At 43.7% G+C, this 23,452-nt stretch overlaps 3 protein-coding genes across 13 annotated transcripts in view; all 3 read left to right on the forward strand.

Annotated features, from left to right (window-relative positions):
* The window catches only part of GPRASP1 (G protein-coupled receptor associated sorting protein 1), a 57,693-nt gene extending 44,149 nt beyond the window's left edge, over nt 1-13,544 (forward strand). Inside the window, 4 exon segments of the mRNA XM_086387305.1 lie at nt 7,714-7,872; nt 7,981-8,048; nt 8,522-8,600; nt 8,921-13,544. Coding sequence (XP_086243431.1) covers nt 9,246-13,373 — 4,128 coding nt within the window. The 5' untranslated portion in view covers nt 7,714-7,872; nt 7,981-8,048; nt 8,522-8,600; nt 8,921-9,245 and the 3' untranslated portion in view covers nt 13,374-13,544.
* The window catches only part of GPRASP3 (G protein-coupled receptor associated sorting protein family member 3), a 108,114-nt gene that overhangs the window by 44,149 nt on the left and 40,513 nt on the right, over nt 1-23,452 (forward strand). For 3 of the 9 annotated variants that reach the window (XM_086387311.1, XM_086387313.1, XM_086387316.1), the window contains 3 exons: nt 7,714-7,876; nt 7,981-8,048; nt 8,522-8,600. The exons of 1 other annotated variant lie outside the window; for it this stretch is intronic. Coding sequence is in view for 1 of the 8 variants with exons in the window: in XM_086387322.1 (XP_086243448.1) it covers nt 5,910-6,911; nt 7,600-7,632 (1,035 nt within the window). In the remaining 7 variants the exon portion in view is untranslated. Of the gene's footprint in view, nt 1-5,097; nt 6,912-7,599; nt 7,877-7,980; nt 8,049-8,521; nt 8,601-15,480; nt 15,789-23,452 lie in introns of those variants that run through there. 5 more of the 9 variants (XM_086387315.1, XM_086387314.1, XM_086387317.1 and 2 more) reach the window with 5 other exon arrangements.
* GPRASP2 (G protein-coupled receptor associated sorting protein 2) overlaps nt 1-23,452 on the forward strand; it is an 84,982-nt gene that overhangs the window by 44,149 nt on the left and 17,381 nt on the right. For 2 of the 3 annotated variants that reach the window (XM_086387310.1, XM_086387308.1), the window contains exon 1: nt 15,656-15,788. The exons of the other annotated variant lie outside the window; for it this stretch is intronic. In XM_086387310.1, coding sequence (XP_086243436.1) covers nt 15,657-15,788 — 132 coding nt within the window. In that variant the 5' untranslated portion in view covers nt 15,656. Of the gene's footprint in view, nt 1-15,655; nt 15,789-23,452 lie in introns of those variants that run through there. 3 annotated transcript variants of the gene reach the window in all.

Here is a 23,452-nt window from a genome sequence, read left to right on the forward strand (position 1 = left end):
CTTACAACCTATATGTTTATTTAAGATGGATGTCTTTTGAAATTGATGCCTTTGCAACTCAAAAGCTTAATGTCAGGCACTTAAAATAAAATCAAAAGGTGTAATGCCCAGCATTTACACCACAGAAATTTAGATTTCAGAGGCTAGTCAGGATTACACAGGTGCCATTGGAGACACTGGAGGGTGGAACTGTGGCTGTTGCATTCACATGAGAATCCATTTTACAAGGAAGTAAATACAGTATTTTTAAATACAGGGAAGTAAATACACTATTCTGGCCTGGAGAATTCTATGGATTGTATAGACCATGGTGTCGCAAACAGTCGGACACAACTGAGTGACTTTCACAGATACAGTATTTACCTGAAAATGAAGAGGAACTAAAGGGCCTCTTGAAGGTTAAGAAGGAGAGTGGGAGAGCTGGCTTAAAACTAAATATTAAAAAAACTAAGATCATGGTATCTGGCCCCATTACTTCATGGCAAACAGAGGAGGGAAAGGTGGAAGTAGTAACAGATTTCCCCTTCTTGGGTTCTAAAATCACTGTGGATGGTAACTGTAGCCATGAAGTCAGAAGATGTTTGCTTGTTAGCAGGAAAGCTATGATAAACCTAGACAGTGTGTTGAAAAGCAGAGACATTACTCTGCTGACAAAGGTCCATGTAGTCAAGGCTATGGTTGTGAGAGCTGGACCGTAAAGAAGGTGGAGCACCAAAGAATTGATGCTTTTGAACTGTGGTGCTGGAGAAGACTCCTGAGAGTCCCTTGAACAGCATGGAGATCAAACCAGTCAATCTTAAGGGAAATCAACCCTGAATACTCATTGGAAGTGTCAGGAGACTGTGTAATTTCCTCGGTTCTGTCTCATCACAACCAAAATTTGAAGCGATGGACGTTAAAGCCCTTGGGGTGTCACAGCTCTCGGACAGTTTTACAGCTCAGTTTTATTTAGAAAATAAAGGAAAACACATCCTCAAGGCATGAGAGCATGCTGACCCAAAAGATGCAAAGAGAAGAGAGAGAGAGTGTGTGTGCAGGAGAGAGAGAGAGAGACCCCCGGCCCTTTGGCTCCTCTTTTTATATGTTTTTTACTCCCCCTGGGCCTGCCCTATGTAAATTGGGCTAGCCAGGAGTGCTGTTTGTTCTACCTGAGGTCCTCACTCTGGTCCTCGGACCTTCCTTTGTTCTATTTTCGAGGGCTTTTCCCTTCCTTGTCTTTTAGCCAACACCATTCTGGACTCCTTTTTCCTATTCTAACTACCTAACAGAAGGACTAATACTGAAGGTGAAACTCCAGTATTTTGGTCATCTGATGTGAACAGCTGACTCATTGGAAAAATCCCTGATGTTGGGAAAGATTGAGGACAAAGGAGAAGAGGGCATCAGAGGAGGAAATGGCTGGATGGCATCACCAATGCAATGGACATGAACTTGGGCAAATTTGGGGAGATGGTGAGGAACAGGAAGGCCTGGCGTGCTGCAGTTCACGGGGTCGCAAAGAGTCAGACATGACTAGGTGACTGAACAACAAGAAATCAATATTATTTAACAGTCAGACAGACATAGGTCAGCATCCTGTTTAAATCTTTTATTTGCTCTTTGATTTTAAACATGACGGTCTCTCTGATACACACACATATAGAACTAACATAAGAAGCATGAAATAGGACTTTTCTAGTCCAATAAATGTTAACAGAAATAGTGTCTGTTCTGTAAGTGAATTTAGAACAAATTGTCCAAAATATATTTCATAGTCTCACAGTATCCACTCCCCTACCAGTAAATGTTTTGGGGATCAATATCCCAGCATCTGGAAATTACCAGAGAAGTTTGCATTGATATGAACATAAAATTTTAGGTAGGAATCTAAATAAAATAGAAAATACAAGTAAATGTAAACTGAATAGAACAGATATATATATATATATATATATATATATGTATATATATTTTACTGTATATCTAGTGCCTAGGATAAAGTAGACACTCATGTATATCTGTTGATAAATGAAAGGCACCAGACACTTTAACAACAAGAAGAAACAGTTCAGAGAGGCAAAGACCTTAACACACACCCACAGATCCCAGCAGACCTCAGACACCCTTCTTTAAACCTGGCATTCATCCAAGAGAGTGTAAACTTTAGAACATAGAAAACATAATCCACAATTCAGCTAAGGTAATTGAAAAAGCACAGTGAAAGACTTTCCTATGGAAACTGACATTTGTTTTGTCTAGATACATTATAGAATCATCTCCAGATTTTTTTCCTATCATTGAAATATTGTGCAGTTACAATAAATACCTAATAACAAGTAAAAGCTGATATGAAAATATATGAAAATTTGTGATATGATTTGTTGTTGTTCAGTCACTCAGTTATGTCCAACTGATTGTGACCCCATGGACTGTAACACACCAGGCTTCCCCGTCTTCACCATCTCCCAGAGTCTGCTCAAACTCATGTCCATTGAGTCGAATGATGCTATCCAACCATCTCATCCTCTGCTGTGCTGTGAATAAGGTTCCCTTTCCATCCTGGTACGCATCAAGTGATTTTCAATGAATAGGGACTTTCTCCAAGAGGAACCTCAAAGATGATTGCAAAATTTCTCTTCTTTAGCAAAGAGAGTAGGCTCTTAAGAGGGTAGTTATAGTGGTGAGAGATGAGCCCTCAAATTGATCCTCCTGGGGGCGGAAGTCCAATTCAAGAAAGTGAAGGGAAATGGACTTTATCAGGATGGTGATAGAATTTGGATCCCATATCACCAGATGGTCAACACCGAAATCAGATTGATTATATTCTTTGCAGCCAAAGATGGAGAAGCTCTATACAGTCAGCAAATCAAGACCGGGAGCTGACTGTGGCTTAGATCATGAACTCATTGCCAAATTCAGACTGAAATTGAAGAAAGTAGGGAAAACCACTAGACCATTCAGGTATGATCTAAGTCAAATCCCTTATGATTATACAGGGGAAGTGAGAAATAGATTTAAGGGACTAGATCTGATAGATAGAGTGCCTGATGAACTATGGACAGAGGTTCGTGACATTGTACAGGAGACAGGGATCAAGACCATCCCCATGGAAAAGAAATGCAAAAAAGCAAAATGGCTGTCTGGGGAGGCCTTACAAATAGCTGTGAAAAGAAGAGAAGCGAAAAGCAAAGGGGAAAAGGAAAGGTATAAGCATCTGAATGCAGAGTTCCAAAGAATAGCAAGAAGAGATAAGAAAGCCTTCCTCAGCTATCAATGCAAAGAAATAGAGGAAAACAACAGAATGGGAAACACTAGAGACTTCTTCAAGAAAATTAGAGATACCAAGGGAACATTTCATGCAAAGATGGGCTCGATAAAGGACAGAAATGGTATGGACCTAACAGAAGCAGAAGATACTAAGAAGAGGTGGCAAGAATACACAGAAGAACTGTACAAAAAAGAGCTTCACGACCCAGATAATCACGATGGTGTGATCACTCACCTAGAGCCAGACATCCTGGAATGTGAAGTCAAGTGGGCCTTAGAAAGCATCACTACAAACAAAGCAAGTGGAGGTGATTGAATTCCAGTTTAGCTATTTCAAATCCTGGAAGATGATGCTGTGAAAGTGCTGCACTCAATATGCCAGCAAATTTGGAAAACTCAGCAGTGGCCACAGGACTGGAAAAGGTCAGTGTTCATTCCAGTCCCAAAGAAAGGCAATGCCAAAGAATGCTCAAACTACTGCACAATTACACTCATCTCACAGGCTAGTAAAGTAATGCTTCAAATTCTCCAATCCAGGCTTCAGCAATACGTGAACCATGAACTTCCAGATGTTCAAGCTGGTTTTAGAGAAGGCAGAGGAACCAGAGATCAAATTGCCAACATCTGCTGGATCATGGAAAAAGGAAGAGAGTTCCAGAAAAACATCTGCTTTATTGACTATGCCAACGCCTTTGACTGTGTGGATCACAATAAACTGTGGAAAATTCTGAAAGAGCTGGGAATACCAAACCACCTGACCTGCCTCTTGAGAAACCTATATGCAGGTCAGGATGCAACAATTAGAATTGGACATGGAACAATAGACTGGTTCCAAATAGGACAAGGAGTACGTCAAGGCTGTATATTGTCACCCTGCTTATTTAACTTATATGCAGAGTACATCATGAGAAACGCTGGGCTGGAAGAAGCACAAGCTGGAATCAAGATTGCCGGGAGAAATATCAATAACCTCAGATTTGCAGATGACACCACCCTTATGGCAGAAAGTGAAGAGGAACTAAAAAGCTTCTTGATGAAAGTGAAAGAGGAGAGTGAAAAAGTTGGCTTAAAGCTCAACATTCAGAAAACTAAGATCATGGCATCTGGTCCCATCACTTCATGGCACATAGATGGGGAAACAGTGGAAACAGTGTCAGACTTTATTTTTTGGAGCTCCAGAATCACTGTAGATGGTGATTGCAGCCATGAAATTAAAAGATAGTTACTCCTTGGAAGGAAAGTTATGATTAACCTAAATAGCATATTCAAAAGCACATTACTTTGCCAACAAATGTCCATCTAGTTCAAGCTATGGTTTTCCCAGTGGTCACGTATGGATGTGAAAGTTGGACTGTGAAGAAAGCTGAGCGCCAAAGAATTGATGCTTTTGAACTGTGGTGTTGGAGAAGACTCTTGAGAGTCCCTTGGACTGCAAGGAGATCCAGCCAGTCCATTCTAAGGAGATCAGTCCTGGGATTTCTTTGGATGGAATGATGCTAAAGCTGAAACTCCAATATTTTGGCCACCTGATGTGAAGAGTTGACTCCTTGGAAAAGACTCTGATGCTGGGAGGGATTGGGGTCAGGAGGAGAAGGGGACGACAGAGAATTAGATGGCTGGATGGCATCGCTGACTTGAGGGACATGAGTTTGGGTGAACTCTGGGAGTTGGTGATGGACAAGGAGGCCTGGCGTGCTGCAATTTATGGGGTCATAAAGAGTTGGACATGACTGAGGACTGAACTGAATTGAACTACTGTAACAAATTACTGCAATGTTGATGGTTAAAAAAAAAAAAAAACAAAAACAATAAAATATTATCTTACAGTCCTGAAGGTTGCAAATAGGAAAAGGGTCTTTTATGTCTCCTGCATTGGCAGGTGGGTTCTTTTCCATTAGTGCCACTGGGAAGCCCATGGACATCATTGGGAGATCTTTATTCAGCCTACCACCATGAGGGTGCCATTTAGTTGGGTTTTAAAATGGGCAACAATGCCAACAGGTTTGTGTTCAACCAGAGATGTTCTTAACCATGGTTGCTCTTTGCCCAACAGAGCACAAATGACAGGGATGGAGACTAAAGGGGGGATGTAGAAGTGCAGGAATCAGAGGATTCAAGAAACAGCAGGTTTCTCTCTTAAGTGTTTGGTGGGGCCTTCTCCAAAGAATGGCTGGGGGAAGTAGACTGGTGTGTATGGCAAGCGTGTGAGATCCCAGTTGGTTCTAATCCTTGGCATATTCCTACCCTGCCAAAATGATGAGCCCTTGGAATCCCCTGCAAGAGATGACCTGACAGACAGAAGCCAGGAAGAGCCAGGACTGTCCCTACATGGTGCCTGACCCCTTGCTGGGGGGTGAGAAACAGGATTGTCTGAGCAGGTGCGGGTCCTGTCAGGGAAAGGTCCTCTTTCCTGGGCAACTGTGCGGACAGTGAAATGGTAAAGTGTGCCACCACAGCAACTGAGAGAACAGCAGTGTGGCAGAAAGAATGACGACACTGGCGCAGACAAGTGGTTTGTCTCCTCAGCCAGAGGTCTATCAGGGGCTGCCTTCCCTTAGAAGAGGGGCAGGGGCTCGGCCTCCACGGGCGCCCCTTCCCACTTTCCTCCAGCCCACGGCCCCTGAAGGTGAAAGCAGCCCCCCAGCCACCCGCGCCCAAGAAGGATGGCCAGCGTGATGGGGGAAGGGAGGAGGCGGACACAGAACACTCTGCAGGTACATACACACACACACACTGCGGAGCGGTCTGTATCCATCCGCCGCTCCCAGGAGGCGGACACAGAACACTCTGCAGGTACACACACACACACATACACACACACACACACACACACTGCGGGGCGGTCTGTATCCATCCGCCGCTCCCAGGAGGCGGACACAGAACACTCTGCAGGTACACACACACACACACACACACACACACTGCAGGGCGGTCTGTATCCATCCGCCGCTCCCAGGAGGCGGACACAACACTCTGCAGGTACACACACACACACACACACACACACTGCGGGGCGGTCTGTATCCATCCGCCGCTCCCAGGAGGCGGACACAACACTCTGCAGGTACACACACACACACACACACACACACACTGCGGGGCGGTCTGTATCCATCCGCCGCTCCCAGGAGGCGGACACAGAACACTCTGCAGGTACACACACACACACACACACACACACACACACACACACACACTGCGGGGCGGTCTGTATCCATCCGCCGCTCCCTGCAGTGCAGCCCGTCCAGACCGGTCCGCCCGCGCCACCCGTGACCCTTCTGTGCTGCAGGACCAGAAGCGTGGCGGGGGGGCTCACCCCACAGGGGGCAGTGGAGGGCTGGCTTGGCGGGCTGGCGTGGCCCCGCCCCTCAAGCTGGCGTTATTCCCAGCCCCGCCCCCTGTGGGTCGGAATTACACTGGGTCTGGTGGGGGTTGGGTGCGGGGGTATCAAACCCATTCGTGCTGTATCCCTCCACCCCCCGCTCCGACACCCTCGCCGCGAGCGGTCGGTGCTGCAGTCTACACATCTTCTGCCTGGTTTGGCGCAGCGGCGCAGGGGGCCAGACGCCTCTTTGCTGTTCTACCCACACGGAGAGCGGTGGGAAGTGAAAGAGGAACTGCGACCGGAGTGGGAGGACGACCATCGGGACCCTGCACCCGCGAAGGCAAGTGAGGGTGTCGCGGGGCGACGACCGGCTCACAGCTACCCCTGGCAGCCTGAGGACGGGAAGGCTAGCGGGTCGGAGCGGGAATCCTTAGAGAAGTGCGCAGCGCCAGAGGATCCTTGGCGCTGAGACAGCAGCGACCGGCACAGGCGGGGTGGTGGTGGGAGGGTTCCCTCGGATGCTGGGGAGGCATACGGCGCCGACTAGTCCCCGCCGGGGTTTCCGGGTGCTTGCGCCCCGCCCTCGACCGTGCCTTTGCGGGGAGAGGGCTGTGTGGGAGGCTGTTATGGTTGAAGTGGCAGAGGGAGCCGGGACGGGAGCAGCCCGGGCCATGATTCTGCCAAGGTCCCTGTTGGGCCCCGCGTGCTGGGTGCTGTCCCTTCCCACAGGCACCTCTTTGATGCCAAAGTCTCCTGTCTGTGCAGTAGGTCTGGCAATTTCAGGCCATGGGGTGCATCTGTAGAGGAGAGGCTTGAGGAAAACAAGGAATGGGAAAATGACCTGTTTTTCTGAAGGTGTGTGGGGAATGAAGGGTTGAGGGTGGGCAGCAACCATTGACTGGACATCTAAATCAGGGTGGGGTGAGTGCGACCAGCGCAGGTCAGGCATCCAGGAATACTTTCTAAAATTCTTCTATCTACCTGGTTTCTACACACCTCCCTTGCCTTCCTCTCTCTCCTCTATCCAGAATTGGAGGTGGAAAAGCTGGACTGGGAGATAAAGGTACAAGAGAAGTCATAAATACAAATACCACTACACAACCTAGAATATGTGGGTGCTTTTCCCCCAATTTGTTGTGCAGCACAAAGGAGGTGAACAACAAGTGGTGGATCTTCAGAATTGAAGAAGAGAGTAAGAGGAGGAGTGTGATATGATGTTGAGTGGTTATCCAGAAACCTGATCCAGATGGCCTAAGTTAAAAGGAAATATTCTACCTAATGGGACTCTTAAATGTTAAAAGGCAGGTAACTTGGGAACTCCTATGTTTGTGGTGGTTGTCTGTCCCCCAAGTACTCAGTTGCTGCTATTATTTCTTGACTGCCTTACCTTTTCATTTGTTTTTCCATAGACCTGCTTTAAGTCTGGTCACTTCTGCAAGGAAGGAAAGGCGAAGGAGTCCGGTTCAAATCTCTGGAGGTTTGTGCAAAGAGGGGCAATACAGGAGACAGCTACAGAGTAATATGGCAGATATCTTTGATCTAAGTGGTTGCAGGGCCTTCTCTACCTCACCTACTCCATGTCAAATTTGCACACTGCCACAGAAACCCTCGCGTTTCCTACAGGGTAAGGAAATGGCAACCCACTCCGGTATTCTTGCCTGGAGAATCCCAGGGACGGGGGAGCCTGGTGGGCTGCCATCTATGGGGTCACACAGAGTCGGACACGACTGAAGCGACTTAGCAGCAGCAGCAGCATACCAGGAATATTGGAGTAGGTGTGGACTGGGCTGTGAATGGGAGGGAAAGACTTGAGAGTAGAGACCAGGAGACAGAAAATATTAGGCACATTAGACCTTTAAAAGAGTAAGATGTTTGTATCAGGGTCAGGGTTCTTGCTTGTCTTTCTAGCAGTCAGGCTCCAGTCTCTCTTATATGTTTACTTGTTCTCAGGATAGCCTACAGGCTGCTGTAGAGTTTGACACCACTGGAATCAAGGAAAGGAGCAAGAAATTGTGCTACATCAGTGCAGGTTGGTATGGGAGTGGGTACAACTTTTGGGTGGGGTAGAGGAGACCAACACAAGTCCAGCAGTGACTAGGGTCTGGCCTTGGGGCTCCTCAGCCTCTCTCATTGCCAAGGTACTTTTCCACCAACTTCATACCTATTTTATAATAGGCAAAGTAATATGGCAGCTCTGGGGATAAAAACTGTAAACAAAATGAAAGTGATAGACTTTAATAGCCTAACTTTCCCACCAAGCATTTAAGGTGTAGTCTCTCTGTGTGAGTTTTTGCATGGAGTGAGACAGTTGGAAAAGACTCAAACTGCCATGTCATTCTCACTTCCCAGATTGACTTCCAGTGGCAGCTCTGGTGGTGGTGAAATTGCTGCTGAGCACCACCTTCAACAGGTGTGTACCCACCCAGGAACCATCCATCCTCTCCCAGCTTGGTTGTGTTTTCTCTTCACTCTGACTGTAATATTGACTGAGGCTGGGATTGGAAAGGAGGCTTATTGACTGCTGGACTGGTGATTGGCTCTAACTTTTCCTTCCAGCTGTATCACCTGAATCATCAAAAAATTAGAGTGTGAAGGCACAAAATAGTGAGAAATCTGTGGTAGAAGCTGAGACTGGGATAGTTGTAGTTATTCAGGTCTCCTCTGTAACTGTATTATGACTGGGGCTGAGATTGAGGCTGGTGTCCAGGCCAAGCCTGAAAAGAAGCCTGGCAAAGAGGTTGCTGGTGGGACTGAAAGAGAGAATGAAGTCCCAATGGTGGTCAGACCAAAGGTTAGGACCCAGGCCCAGGTAATGCTTGGAGCAAGGCCCAAAACTGAGACCGTGGCAGTAACTGAGACACATCCTAAGAGTGAGGCCAAGGCAATCACTGTAGAAATGTCCATGAATGAAACCTATTCATGGGCCAAGACTGAGTTTGATGCTGAGGTCCTACTGAAGACAGAGGGAGTGTTCCAAAACAATGCTGTAGCCTGGCCGCTGATCAGTACTGAGTCTGGGTCAGTTGCAAAACCTAAGACCTCATCTATGGTTAGGGAACTGGCCAGTGTGGATGCTGAGTCCTTTCCTGGCACTAAGGTCAAGTCCCAATCAGGAATCCAGTATTTGCTTGTGTCAGAGGAGGAGACCAATATGGGGTCTTGGTGCCATCCCAGGCCTACATCTAAAAAAGAGACCTTTCACAATTGTGATTTCAGATGGGTGGATAGATCCTTTATGAACTCCTGGTTCTGCAGTAGAGAAGAGGTCAGTACAAGGCTTCATCCTAGAGATAGGGTGAAAGCCAGTACTAGGTCTAGGCACATGACCAAAGAAGAGGCTATGTCTAGGCCCAAAACCAGTTGGGAACTCTATGTTGCCTCCAGTTCTGGTTCTGAAGATGAATCTATCAAGAAATCCTGGTTCTGGGTCAGAGAAAAGACCAATATCCAGTCTAGGCCTAGGGAAGAGACCGATAGTAGGTCCTGGTTTAGGTCTAAGAAAGAAGTCTCTGAATCCAGTTCTGGGTCTGAATGTGAAGACAATGTCAAATCCTGGTTTTGGGCTGGAGAGGAGGGTAGGTACAAACCCAGAGCCAGGAAGGGGGCCAATGTCAGTGCCAGGCACAGGGCCAAGCAAGAAACTTCCATTGATTTCATGTCTGAGTCTATGGATGTAGTCAAAAAAGAGCCCTGGTTCCTGCCTGGAGAGAAGACTAATAACTTGGTCAAGCCCAAGTCCAAGAAAGAGGTCAGAGCCAGAGCAGTGGTAAAGGAAGAAGCCAAAATCAAGGCCAGAGCCAGGGCCAAGCAAGAAGCCAGGCCAGAGGAAGAGTTCCTCACCGGGGCCTGGTTCTGGGCTGTGGAAGACTCCAGCATAGTTGGTGGGGCCACTGTCAAGTCTGGTTCTCAAGTGGAGGATGAGTCCATTGTTGGCAGTTGGTTTTGGACTGAAGAAGAAACCAGTGGTACATTCAGACCACAGGCTGAGCAGGAGCCTATTGGCAGTTCCGTGTTTGGAAGTGGGGAAAAGACCAGTGTGGAAACTGAGGCTGATGCCACTTCCAAATCATTGCTAACAGATGACAAAGAAAAGGTCATTGCCAGTTTTTGCTGGGCTAATGAAGAAACCAACCTAGAGGCTGAAGAAGAGCCCATTTTTGGGTCTTGGTTTTGGGTCAGTGATGAGGCCAGTGTAGAAGCTGGGGTTGGGGCCAACTGTGGGTCCAGGCCAAAGTCTGAGGAAGAAGAGGTCACTGGCCCCTGGTTTTGGGCTGGAGAAGAAATCAGTACAGTGGCTGAGTTCAGAGACGAGGCCAGGCCAGGAGCTGAAGAGGAGACAATATTTTGGCCCTGGTTTTGGGCTGGAAACCAGGCCCACATGGATTCTGGGGCTGAAGTCAACTGTGATACTATGCCAGGGACTGAGGAGGAGGAACCAATTATTGGGTCATGGTTCTGGCCTGGAGTAGAAGCTTGTGGGAGGGCTGAAGTGAATAATAAGTCTAGCCTGGAGGACAAGGAAAAGAGTATTACATCGTCTTGGTTTGGGACCACTGAAGAGATCCGTATGAAGTATGCTGCTGGTGCCCAGTGTAAATTTATGACAGCTGCTGAAGAGATTAACAGTGAGTCTGGTTTCTGGTCAGGAGAAAGTCCCTGTATGTTTCCTGCCAATGAAGGCAGCTGGAAGTCTAGGCTAGAGGATGAACAAGACATTGTTAATTCATGGTTCTGGTCCATAAAATATACAGGGCCAGAGACCATTGTAGGTCCCTCGTTATGGGCTGTGGAAGAAAGCAGTACAGATGATAGGGCTGAAGAAGAAGCCAAGCCACCTACCAAAGAGGAGACCATGATCACATCGTGGTTCTGGAAAGGGAATAAAGCCATTATAGAGGCTGCAGACAAAGAAGAATCCAGGCTGGATATTGAAGAGGAAGACATTATTGGCTCTTGGTTCTGGGCTAGGGAGGAAGACAGGCTTAAAACAGAAGTGGAGGCTAGAGAAGAGGACAGGCTGGCAGCTGAAGAAGAACTTTTTGTTGGGTCTTGGTTCTGGGCCAGGGAAGAGGCTATTAGGAACGAGGCTAACATTTGTAGCAAATACAGTCCAAAAGCTGGAGAGGAGGAAGTCATTGTTGAGTCCTGGTTCTGGGCTGAAGAAGAGACCAGTCTGGAGGCAGGGGCTAGTTTTGAGTCTAAGCATGGAGCTGAAAAGGAGGAAATCATTGTTGGGTCCTGGTTCTGGGCTGAAGAAGAGAGTATAGACATTAGACCTCAGGCAGTAGAAGAGACCACATCAAGGTCTGGAGAGGAAACCATTTTTGAATCCTGGTTCTGGGATGCAAAAGAAGTCAATGTAGAAGCCAAAACATGCTGTGCATCTAAGCCAGAGGATGATAAAGAGATTATTGTTGAGTCATGGTTCTTGTCTGGAGAGAAGGACATTAGTGAGACTGAAACTGGGGCCACCTCTGAGTCTAGGCCAGAAAATGAGGAAGGGACAGTTGTTGGGTCCTGGTTTATGGCTAAAAATGAGGACAATAACAGGACTAGTGTTGGAACCAACTATGAGTCCAGGACAATAGCTGAGGAGGATGAGGCCATTGTGGGGTCCTGGTTTTGGGCAGGAGATGAGACCCATTTTGAATCAGATCCTAGCCCTGTGTACAGGGCCATTTGCAGATCCAGATGTTCAGTTGAGCAGGAGCCTGATGCTTCACACAGGCCCCAGAGCTGGGAGGAGGTTACTGTTTAGTTCAAGCCTGGTCCATGGGGTATGGTTGGCTTCCCATCCCCAAGCCCCTTTAGATTTTCAAAAGAAGCAGCATTTCTATTCTCTGAAATGTTTGGAGGAAAGCCAAAGCGCATGGAACTGAGCCTAGAAGGGGAAGACCAGGAATCTTTGCTTCAGGCTAATCAACCTGACCCCGAGTTCCCATTTCAGTATGATCCATTCTGCTGGTCAGTCGTGCAAATTCGGGAGCATCTTAGGACCAAGGAGAGTGCAGAGCCTGAGAGTTGCTCCTGCAGCTGCATACAGTGTGAGCTTAAAATTGGTCCTGAAGAGTTTGAAGAAGAACTCCTATTAATGGACAAAATTCGAGATCCTTTTATTCATGAAATATCTAAAATTGCAATGGGTATGAGAACTACTTTTCAATATACTCATGATTTCATTCACAATTCAGGTGTTGTCTCACTTATTGAAACCTTGCTCAATTATCCCTCCTCCCGAGTTTGGACAAGGTTTTTAGAGAATATGATTCACATGGCTCCACCTTACCCAAATCTGAACATAATTCAGACATATGTATGTCAAGTATGTGAGGAAACTCTTGCTTATAGCTTGGATTCCCCTGAGCAGTTATCTGGAATAAAGATGGTTAGACACCTCACTAGAGCCACTGACTATCACACACTGGTTGCCAGGTATCTATCTGGATTTCTTTTGTTATTAGCCACAGGCAATACTGAAACAAGGTTTCATGTTTTGAAAATACTGTTGAATTTGTCTGAAAATTCTGTCATGACAAAAGAACTACTCAATGCTAAAGCAGTGTCAGAATTTATGGGCCTTTTTAGCAGGAAAGAGACAAATGATAATATTCAAGTTGTTCTAGCAATGCTTGAGAATATTGGTAATGATATAAAAAAAGAGGCGTTGTTCACTGATGATGATTTCAGTCTTGAGCCACTTACTTCTGCATTCCATGAAGTTGAAAAATTTGCTAAGGAACTGCAAGGCAAAGTAGATCATAAAAAGGACCCCGAGGCAGACTAAAAAAATTAGTATGATTAGTTACTTGGCTCTGATTATCCTTATGTTCCTGAGTTATGATCCTTGAATAATGTTTTCAAAGTTGGTTCTATGTTGTAATGTACATCCTTAATGCTGATACTAATTTTGCCCAACTTTGTATGAGCTGGGTCTATCTTCTGATGCCAAACAAGTATTAAAACTGAAAGCACATTTGTTGATATTTGTTTTTGTCCAGATTGTGAATTTAGTATTTAAACTTACAGTGAATTGAGCCATCGTAAGTAAGCTACCCTTTTGATTGTTCTGGTGTTACTGATGTCGATTTGAGTCATGTCCTGTTTTCAATAAAGTTCTGTGTTTAAGTAGGCAGAAATCACCCTTCTCCTTGAACTTAAAATATAGATGCCAAGATAACACATGACAACATAGAGATAATTAACGTATGAATAATAATGCTCCTTGAAAAAGCTTATTCTTATATCTATAAATGCAAATATTACCATGGGTTGATACTCAGGGTATGATTTAGAAAAAAAGCACCCAATTGATTTGGGCTCTGAAATGTAGGGAAGAGGTTGGATGTTGTGAAGAAAAGCTCGCAGTTGGAAAAGTGCTCCTGTGGGAGTGAGTTATCCAGTCTGCCTGGAGTGGCTGTGAGGAGTATTAAGTATTAAGCAATATAAAATGAGGTAAGTGTTGAAGAGCTGAGAAGTTGCATTTTGCAATTCAAAGTATGGGTGTTTCTTTGATACTGCCTAAAGCAGGGGGCCGGGGTGCAGACCAGTACTGGTCTGTGGCCTGATAGGAAGCAGGCCACACAGCAGGAGGTGAGCAGAAGGCTTCCTCTGAGCTCAGCCCATCCCTTGCATTACTGTCTGAACCATGCCCTCCTGTATTGCTCACATTACCAACTGAACCATCCTCGTCCCCTCCCCACCCCCAGTCTGTGAAGAACTTGTCTGACATGAAAGTGGTCCCTGGTGCCAGAAATGTTGGAGACCACTGGCCCACAAGTTAAAAGGAAAAGACCAGAAAGCACACAAATTTAACTGTCAGGAAGACCATTTCTTCACGGAGAATGTTAAGATAATAGCATACAGCTACTAAGAGTGATGATATACAGGTTTTTTAATTGGCTAAGAAAAGCTCATGCCTTCTATATTTGATGAAATAGAAAAGACTGGTAAAATATATGGAAGGATGATACTCCCTAAATGTGTGAAATGGACTGAATTTATGAAATGTATATTATTTGATTATGGAAAATCTTATAACCATTTAAAACATGTCAAAAGAGTAAAGAAGTGTGAGAGACTACAATTTAGGACTGGGTTGCCAAATAAAAATGCATAATTATTTTAAAAGGAGTAAATTGTAAACTTTCTAAAGTTTCTGACTTTATGGTACACATTTTTTTTTTTTTCGGATTCACAAAGGTAATAATTATCTTCAGACAGGATTAAAAGTCAGGGATTATGTTGATTTGGGGTAGGAGGGAGTCCAGGCTAAAGGAAAATATACAAATTTTTATTCACCTTGGTTTGTCTCAGGATGGAAAAAAAAATTTTTTTTTCTATAAGACTCTAGGCTGTAAGATTTTTGGAAGTAGGGCAAAGTGGCAGATTTCATCCATTCACAAACCAGAAGTGATAACAGAGATCGTCCTGGTGGTGGAAATTGGAGAGTGAGTGTTTGTTTTGCCTATCAGTATTTTCAAGATAGATCTTGCACGTGTTTTAATACATCACCCGAGTCTCATGAGTTCAGTCGCTCAGTCGTGTCCGACTCTTGGCGAGCCCATGGACTGCGGCACGCCAGGCTTCCCCTGTCCATCACCAACTCCCGGAGTCTACTCAAAAGAGTTTTATACAGAATATTAAAAGTCAGTTGGTCTCTGAACTCCTCATGGAGTGTTCCTCGCCAGCCCTGTGTTCCTACAGAGCAAAGCCCAGGCCTAGGACTGGAAACGTTGGCTCCAATCCAGCCTTCCTTTCAGCTGTCTATCTTCACCACCACCGGGAGCTTCAGGTTGTTCTAGCAATCAGCTCAGCCCCAGAGGCAGAAGACAGTACCTTGCTTGCTACTCAGGGCTGCGGCAGACATGCTGAATGTGCGGTCACGTGAGGCTGAGGGTGGGTCACATGACGGCGCTCTCGCTTGGACCAGCGTAGAAGTGTGTAAGCACTGAAAAGGGTCGGGAAAGACTTGCACCTGACACTTGACAGTCGGCTGTAAGAGGAGTGGTAGGATGTAACGGTGGGTGGGTGGGTGTCTCTTCATGCTGCACTAGCCTGAGAACGAATTCTTCAGGTGCCCAGGATTATGGTAATTGTTGGCAGAGGACACAATCGCGAGCGTCAGCTGGGGACTGATTTTTGTCCAGGAGCTCAAGAGGCCGGAAGTCATCCTGAGGGAGGCGTATGTGGAGAGAAGCAGCGGCCGCTGTTGGAGGAGGTGGGTTCGAGGCCAGCCGGGAAATAGCATCCATGGGAGGTGGTAGTAGAGACTAGATCCTCGTGGAGGAAGCGCCTGGGACCTTCGTGCTCCCTCCTGCTTTCTGAATGCCCCTCACCCCACCCAGCATGGCGCGACTGTTTCTCTGTTTGGGTAGGGGAGATGGACACGAGGAAGCAGTTGGCTTCAGGACAAGAGGACACGGTGAAGTGACAATATGTGAACACCCAATTTGTGTACACCCATAGTGCTGGCTCTAGAGAGGCAGGGATGGGATCAGATGGGATCTTTGGGGTACTATACCCTTCCCTTCCTCCCATCCAGTTGGCACTCTCTCTTCTGTCAGACAGTGGGGATGACTGGACTGAATATTGCAGGCAAGTTAGTGGTGGGAGTGGGTATGAGGTTGATCAGAGAGTAACGGAGGTGACTTTTGCTCTAAGGTTCCAGGTGCCTGGAGATGCAAGAGAGGCATGAACCTCAACCTGGGCAGCTCTAGTATAGTGGAGAGAGGACACACTCATGAAGAGGGAACCTAGATGCTTTGGGCCCTTCACATAGTGGTTCTCATTGGGATATCTGCAAGCTTTTCAACCCTCAAGAGGATCCCTGGATCTCAACCCAGGCAGCAGCATCCTAGGGATCTGCCCTGGAAATGAGATTCTGAACCCTCAACCGTTCCCATCCAGAGACACAAGGGTCATTGTTCTACCTGCTCCATCTGAGGCTCCCTCCCTTTTCCAGTCTTGGGCCTAGAGGAGGGTCTTTCTGGGAACCACCTACAGGAACTGCTTTATTAATTTTCTCACAGGTTCCCTTCCACTGACTCTTTGCTCTTTTCCTTGTTTTTGTTTTCTGGCCAATGACTCTTGGTGGTTTGCATCTATCCTTAGTGGTACTCCCTTATTTGTGCTAATCCATTTTGATCAGAGCTCAGCTTTATGAGGTATTTCCAGGATACCAAAGTTTTTTTAGGAGAGTATAGTTAGAAAAAAATTTGACTAATCCCATTAACCTCTTTATCTGCACATTTTACAGATTTGAAGCCAATTAGTACATAGCATGGAGAAGGCAATGGCACCCCACTCCAGTACTCTTACCTGGAAAATCCATGGATGGAGGAGCCTCGTAGGCTGCAGTCCATGGGGTTGCTAAGAGTCGGACAGGACTGAGCGACTTCACTTTCACTTTTTACTGTCATGCATTGGAGAAGGAAATGGCAACCCACTCCAGTGTTCTTGCCTGGAGAATCCCAGGGACGGAGAAGCCTGGTGGGCTGCCATCTATGGGGTCGCACAGAGTCAGACACAACTGAAGCGACTTAGCAGCAGCAGCAGCAGTATGTAGCAATCTTTTTTTTTTTTTTTCATTTTTTGCAGCTGCATCATCCTCCATTGTGTCACTGCTATGTGTTAATCACTCAGTCATGTCCAACTTTTTGTGATCCCGTGAAGTGTAGCCTGCCAGGTTCCATGGAATTCTCCAGGCCAAAATACTGGAGTGGGTTGCCATTCCCTTCTCTAATCACTGCTATAATTTGTTCAGTTACTCTCCTGTATATGGGTATTTCTTTCCTATATTTTGCTGTTTCAACAGTGCTGGAAGAATAACCTTGTGCAATTATACTTTCTGTATGGTTAGAGGTAGATTCCTAGAAATGAGGATGTTTGGTCAAATGATAAATACATATGTAGTTTTATTAGATATTCTGAGATATCCCTCCAAAGGGATATTACAAATTTTCATTACCATCAGCAGTTTATGGGTTGTCTGTTTCCCTCCAGCCTTGCCAATAAATTTATTATCCTTTTGATGTTTGTTATCTAGTGATGTCATCTCTCTCATTCTTGATATCAGTAATTGTGTCTTCTCTTTTGTTTTCCTTTATCATTCTGGCTAGAGGCTGATCAATTTTATTGACCTCAACAAGCTAGTGTTTAATTTTATTGATTTAAAAAATTTTGTGTTTTCTATTTTATATTGGATTTTGCTCTTATTTTTTTCTTTTGTTTACTTTGTGTTTGTTACTATTTTACTTCTAGCTACTTGAAATAGAAGCTGAGGTCAATTAATTTGAACCTGTCGTTTTTCTAATACAGGCAATTTAGTATTGTAAATTTTCCTCTAATACTGCTTAAGCTGCATCCCACAAATTTTGATATGTTGTGTTTTCATTTTTCAATGGAAATTATATACTAATTTCTTTTTAATTTTCTTCTCTTATCCAACAATTATTTAGAAATAGGCTATGTAGTTCCTAAATATTTGAGGTTTTTCCAGATATGTTTTGGTTATATATTTCTACAGTACTGACCTGGTCAGAGAACTTACTCTGTATGGTCTGAATCTTTTAAATTTATTGAATGTTCCTTTATGGCCCAGAATATGGTCTATTTTAGTAAATATATCTATTGATATATTTGGTTAATATATCAATAGAAAAAATTGTGTATCTTTCTGTTGTCCTGTAAACTTTTCTATAAATGTCAGTTAGGTCTGCTAAGTCGCTTCAGTTGTGTCTGACTCTGTGCAACCCCATAGACAGTAGCCCACCAGGCTCCCCCGTCCCTGGGATTCTCCAGGCAAGAACACTGGAGTGGGTTGCCATTTCCTTCTCCAATGCATGAAAGTGAAAAGTGAAAGTGAAGTCGCTCAGTAAGTGTCCGACTCTTCGTGACCCCATGGACTGCAGCCCACCAGGCTCCTCCGTCCATGGGATTTTCCAGGCAAGAGTACTGGAGTGGGTGCCATTGCCTTCTCCACAGTTAGGTCTAGTTAGTTCATAATCTTGTTTAAGTCTTCTATTATATATCTTTACTTATTTTGTCTGTATTTGTGCTAAAATCTGACTGCAGTTATGGTTATGCCTCTCTCCTTGACATTCTATCACAGTATTTTTGTTGTTACTGTTTTTTAATATACTACTAGATTCAACTTGCCAGTTTTTTTCATTTTTTTCATTAATGATACTGACCTATGATTTTATATTTTAATGCTGTAGTTTTATTATAGTTTCAAGGTTATATTTGCTTCATTAAATGAGTTAGGATAGCTTTTGTTCTTTTTCTGGTCTCAGGAAGAGTTTGTATAACATAAAGAATATCTGTACCTTGAATATACCTTAGAACATCTTTAAAACCTTTTTAACTAATGCCTTTTAGGGTAGAGCATACATTATATAGCATTTTATAGGTCACACAAAATAGGCTTTCACAGACATCTTCACCATAGCTTATTCACACAGTTCCTTGTACCTGGAGAGGTCAACTTTCTCATTCACTTGTCCTTTCTCACTCATCATCTCCAGCCCCCTGTAATCTCTGTCAGAGGCCTATCCATTCTTCAAATATTTTCTAGAAGGCCATCTATCCCCCTCATAGTGACACTGCTGATCCCTTTCACCAGTTCCATGAACTCTCACCTTCAGGTGTCTAGTGCTTATCCATTTGGTCATGCCTACTCAAGAATCAAGCAAGGACTTCTTCCTTTAGGATGGGGCTGTGGGCTGGGTAATCTGTCTTAGAAACATATAGTGAACTTAGTAGATACATATGTCTATAAGCCTATCAGCAAAATTTTTAAGCCTTTTACTAATGGAATTGGGGAACATGGTATTGCCTTGTTATTTTGGTATTATTAATGAGGTTAAACCTACTTTCAGATGTTTCAGAGGTTAAACCTAGCCAGTTGGGTTTTCTTTTTGTAAGCAGAGTATTTGTAAGCTTTTATCATTTGCCTTTTAGAGGTTCTTGATTTAGAGGTTCTTAGAAGTTCAATAACTTCTTATTGATTTCTACATACACACAAGCCTGTGAATAGTTCAGGGAATTTTGAAAGAAAAATAATATGGAAGTTGGAAAGTGTTTTTCCCACAAAGAATTTTAAAATTTTTGTCAAATCTCTTGATAGAGTAGAACTACTTGGGAAAAGTTAAATGGAATACAGATAGAGAGCCCATATGTTTCCACATATATGTGGGTATTTATATTAGGGTGGCAGTTAAAATTCATGGAGAAAAGTGAAAGATTCAGTGTGCCCAGGATCCTCAGCATGTTCAGTGATTCACTAGCAGGATTCACAAGGCTCAGTATACAGTTGTACTCACAGCTATGATTTATTACAAAAGAATGCAAAACCAAATCAGTGAAAGGAAAAAAGTGCATGGAGCAAAGTTCAAAATAAACTCCTGAAAACTTCCAACATTTCTCTGCCAGTGGAGTCCCACAGGATACACTTAATTCCTTCAATAATTTATGACAACATGTGTGAAATATTATTTATCAAGGAAGCTTATTAGATACTCAGCGCCCAAGGTTTGAGGGAGGTACCTTTTGCCTAGCATGCACCAAAATTCGAGACTCCCAGAAGGAAAAAAGGTGTTAATATTTAGCATAAACTGTATTGTTCACACAGAGAGTTTAGGCACAGTGAGCCAATCATAATCTGTTTTGGGAATAGTGGACACCTTCTTTAAATCCAAGTTAACAGAATCCAACCAAAGGCCAGCCTTGCAAGTAAGTCTTTATAAAGCTTGCAATCTTACATCTGCTATGCTAATTCTTTCTACACATTTGGTGAATGGTGTTAGAATAATTAGCTAATCATTTGGGAAAACAGATAATGTTATGTCACAATACATGTGATCAAATTCCAGGAAGATTAGATATTGTAAATATTTCAAAAGATGCAGAAGGATAAAGAAAAATAAATACTCATTTACCTAGAATGAATTTTGGCTTGTGATATGTAGAGGGAAATGCAGATGGATTCTTTCCCCATAATACCAGTATGTTTTATTAAGTAATATGCCCCTACTCCAACAATTTCCCATGTCTCTTTTATAGTATATGGTTATCTTCAAATATGTTTCTGAGGTAAATTCTCTTTGCTGTTAGAAGCATACAGGCTTACTTATTGCAGTTTATAATAAATATCGTGGGTTATCTGAAATGTAATATCTATAGTTCATACCTGATTACTCTCCAATTAATATTGTCATTTTATCTTATCTTTAATATTATTATATTGATTGAGGTAGAGGGTTACTAATATTCTCATATAACTCCTTTGAAATTCTCTTGGAGTTTCAAAAAGGAAAAGTGTGTTGGACAGGCCAAAGAATATCTCTCTATGTTGCTATGTCAGATAGCATAATTTTTTTCTCATGACTACATTTTATTTACATATATGAATAAATGTTCGGAGAAGGCGATGGCACCCCACTCCAGTACTCTTGCCTGGAAAATCCCATGGATGGAGGAGCCTGGTAGGCTGCAGTCCATGGGGCCACTAAGAGTCGGACAGGACTGAGTGACTTCACTTTCACTTTTCACTTTCATGCATTGGAGAAGGAAATGGCAACCCACTCCAGTGTTCTTGCCTGGAGAATCCCAGGGACGGGGGAGCCTGGTGGGCTGCCGTCTATGGGGTCGCACAGAGTCGGACATGACTGAAGCGACTTAGCAGCAGCATAAATGTTACATATATATATATATATATATATATATATATACACATATAGTCATATATAACAGGTTCTTTGTCAGTTCATCTGTCAGTGCATATTTAGGTAGTTTCTGTGTCTGTCTATTGTGAATAACGCTGAAATGAACATGGAAGTACAGATATCTCTTAAAGATAGTGACTTCATTTCCTTGGAATATATACACCAAAGTGGGATGGGATCATGTGGTGATTTAAAAAAAAGTTTTGAAAAGCCTCCATGCTGCTTTCCATAGTAGCTACACTAATTTACATTCCCACCAACAGTGTATAAGAGTTTTGCTTTTATTTATATTCTTGTCAACATGTGTTATCCCTTGTATTTTTGATAATCATAATTCTAACTGGTCGAAGTGATACCTCATTGTGATTTGATTTGCATTTCCCTCATGACTAGTAATGTCATCTTTTCATGACATTAGTGATGTCATCTTTTCATGTAACTGTTGGCCATTTATATTTCTTCTGTAGAAAATTATTCAGGTTCTTTACCAATTTTAAAATCAGATTATTAGTTTTACTATTCAATTGTATGATTCCTGATATGTTTTAGATATTAGTGAAAGAGAAACTGTTAGTCTCTCGGTCGTGACCGACTCTTTGCGACCCCATGGAACGTAGCCTGCCAGGCTCCACCGTTCATGGAATTCTCCAGGCAAGAATCCTGGAGTGAGTTGCCATTCCCTTCTTCAGGGGATCTTCCTGACCAGGGGTTGAACTTTCATCTCCTGCATTGCAGACAAATTCATTACCACAGAACCACCTGAGAAGCCTTCTGTTAATGTACTGTATCTCATTTGTTGATTTGTATATGATGAGCCATGCTTTCATTGCAGATATAAATCTCACTTGATCATGGAATATGGTCCTTTCAATGTACTATTGAATTCAGTTTGCTACCATTTTGTTTAGAATATTTGCATATAAAATTATTTTCATTGGAGAGTAATTACAATATTGTGATGGTTTTTGCCATATATTGACATGAATCAGCCACAGGTATACATGAGTGCCCACTATCCTTAACCGCCCTCCCACCTCCCTCCCCACCCAATCCCTCTGGATTGTTCCAGACCACCGGCTTTGGGAACCCTCTTCATGCATCAAACTTGCACTGGCATCTGTTCTACATATGGTAATATACATGTTTCAATGCTATTCTCTCAAATTATCCCACCCTTGCCTTCTTCCACTGAGCCCAAAAGTCTGTTCTTTACATCTGTATCATCTTTGCTGCCCTGAATGTAGGATCATTGTTACCGTCTTTCTAAATTCCATATATATGCATTAATATATGGTATTTTGGAGAAGGCAATGGCACCCCACTCCAGTATTCTTGCCTGGAAAATCCCATGGACAGAGGAACCTGGTGAGCTGAAGTCCATGGGGTCGCTAAGAGTTGGACATGACTGAGCGACTTCACTTTCACTTTTCACTTTCATGCATTGGAGAAGGAAATGGCAACCCACTCCAGTGTTCTTGCCTGGAGAATCCCAGGGACGGGGAAGCCTGGTGGGCTGCCGTCTATGGGGTCACACAGAATCGGACACGACTGAAGTTATTTAGCAGCAGCATACAGTATTTGTCTTTCTCTGTCTTACTTCATTCTGTATAATAGGTTCCAGTTTCATCTACCTCATTAGAACTGACTCAAATGTATCAAATGCATTCCTTTTATAGCTGTGTAATATTCCATCCTGTATATGTACCACAACTCCCTTATCCTTTGTTCTGCTGGTGAATATCTCTAGGTTGTTTCCATGTCCTAGCTATTATAAATAGTGCTAAAATGAACATTGGGCTACATGTGTCTTTTTCAATTCTGATTTCTTCAGGGTGTATGCCTAGCAGTGGGATTGCTGGGTTGTATCGCAGTTCTATTCCCAGTTTTTTAAGGAATTTCCACACTTGTCCACAATGGCTGTACCAATTTGCATTCCCAACAACAGTGTAAGAGGCTTACCTTTTCTCCATACTCTCTCCAGCATTTATTGTTTGTAGACATTTTGATGATGGCCATTCTGACTGGTGTAAGATGATACCTCATTGTTGTTTTGATTTGCATTTCTCTAATAATGAGTGATGTTGAGCATCTTTTCATGTGTTTATTAGCCATCTTTATGTCTTCTTTGGATGAATGTCTGTTTAGTTCTTTTGCCTGC

Source organism: Bos grunniens, chromosome X (genome assembly GCF_055505025.1).
Source record: "Bos grunniens cultivar Pamir isolate PY7600 chromosome X, Bosgru_T2T1.0, whole genome shotgun sequence".
Classification (NCBI taxonomy): domain Eukaryota; kingdom Metazoa; phylum Chordata; class Mammalia; order Artiodactyla; family Bovidae; genus Bos; species Bos grunniens.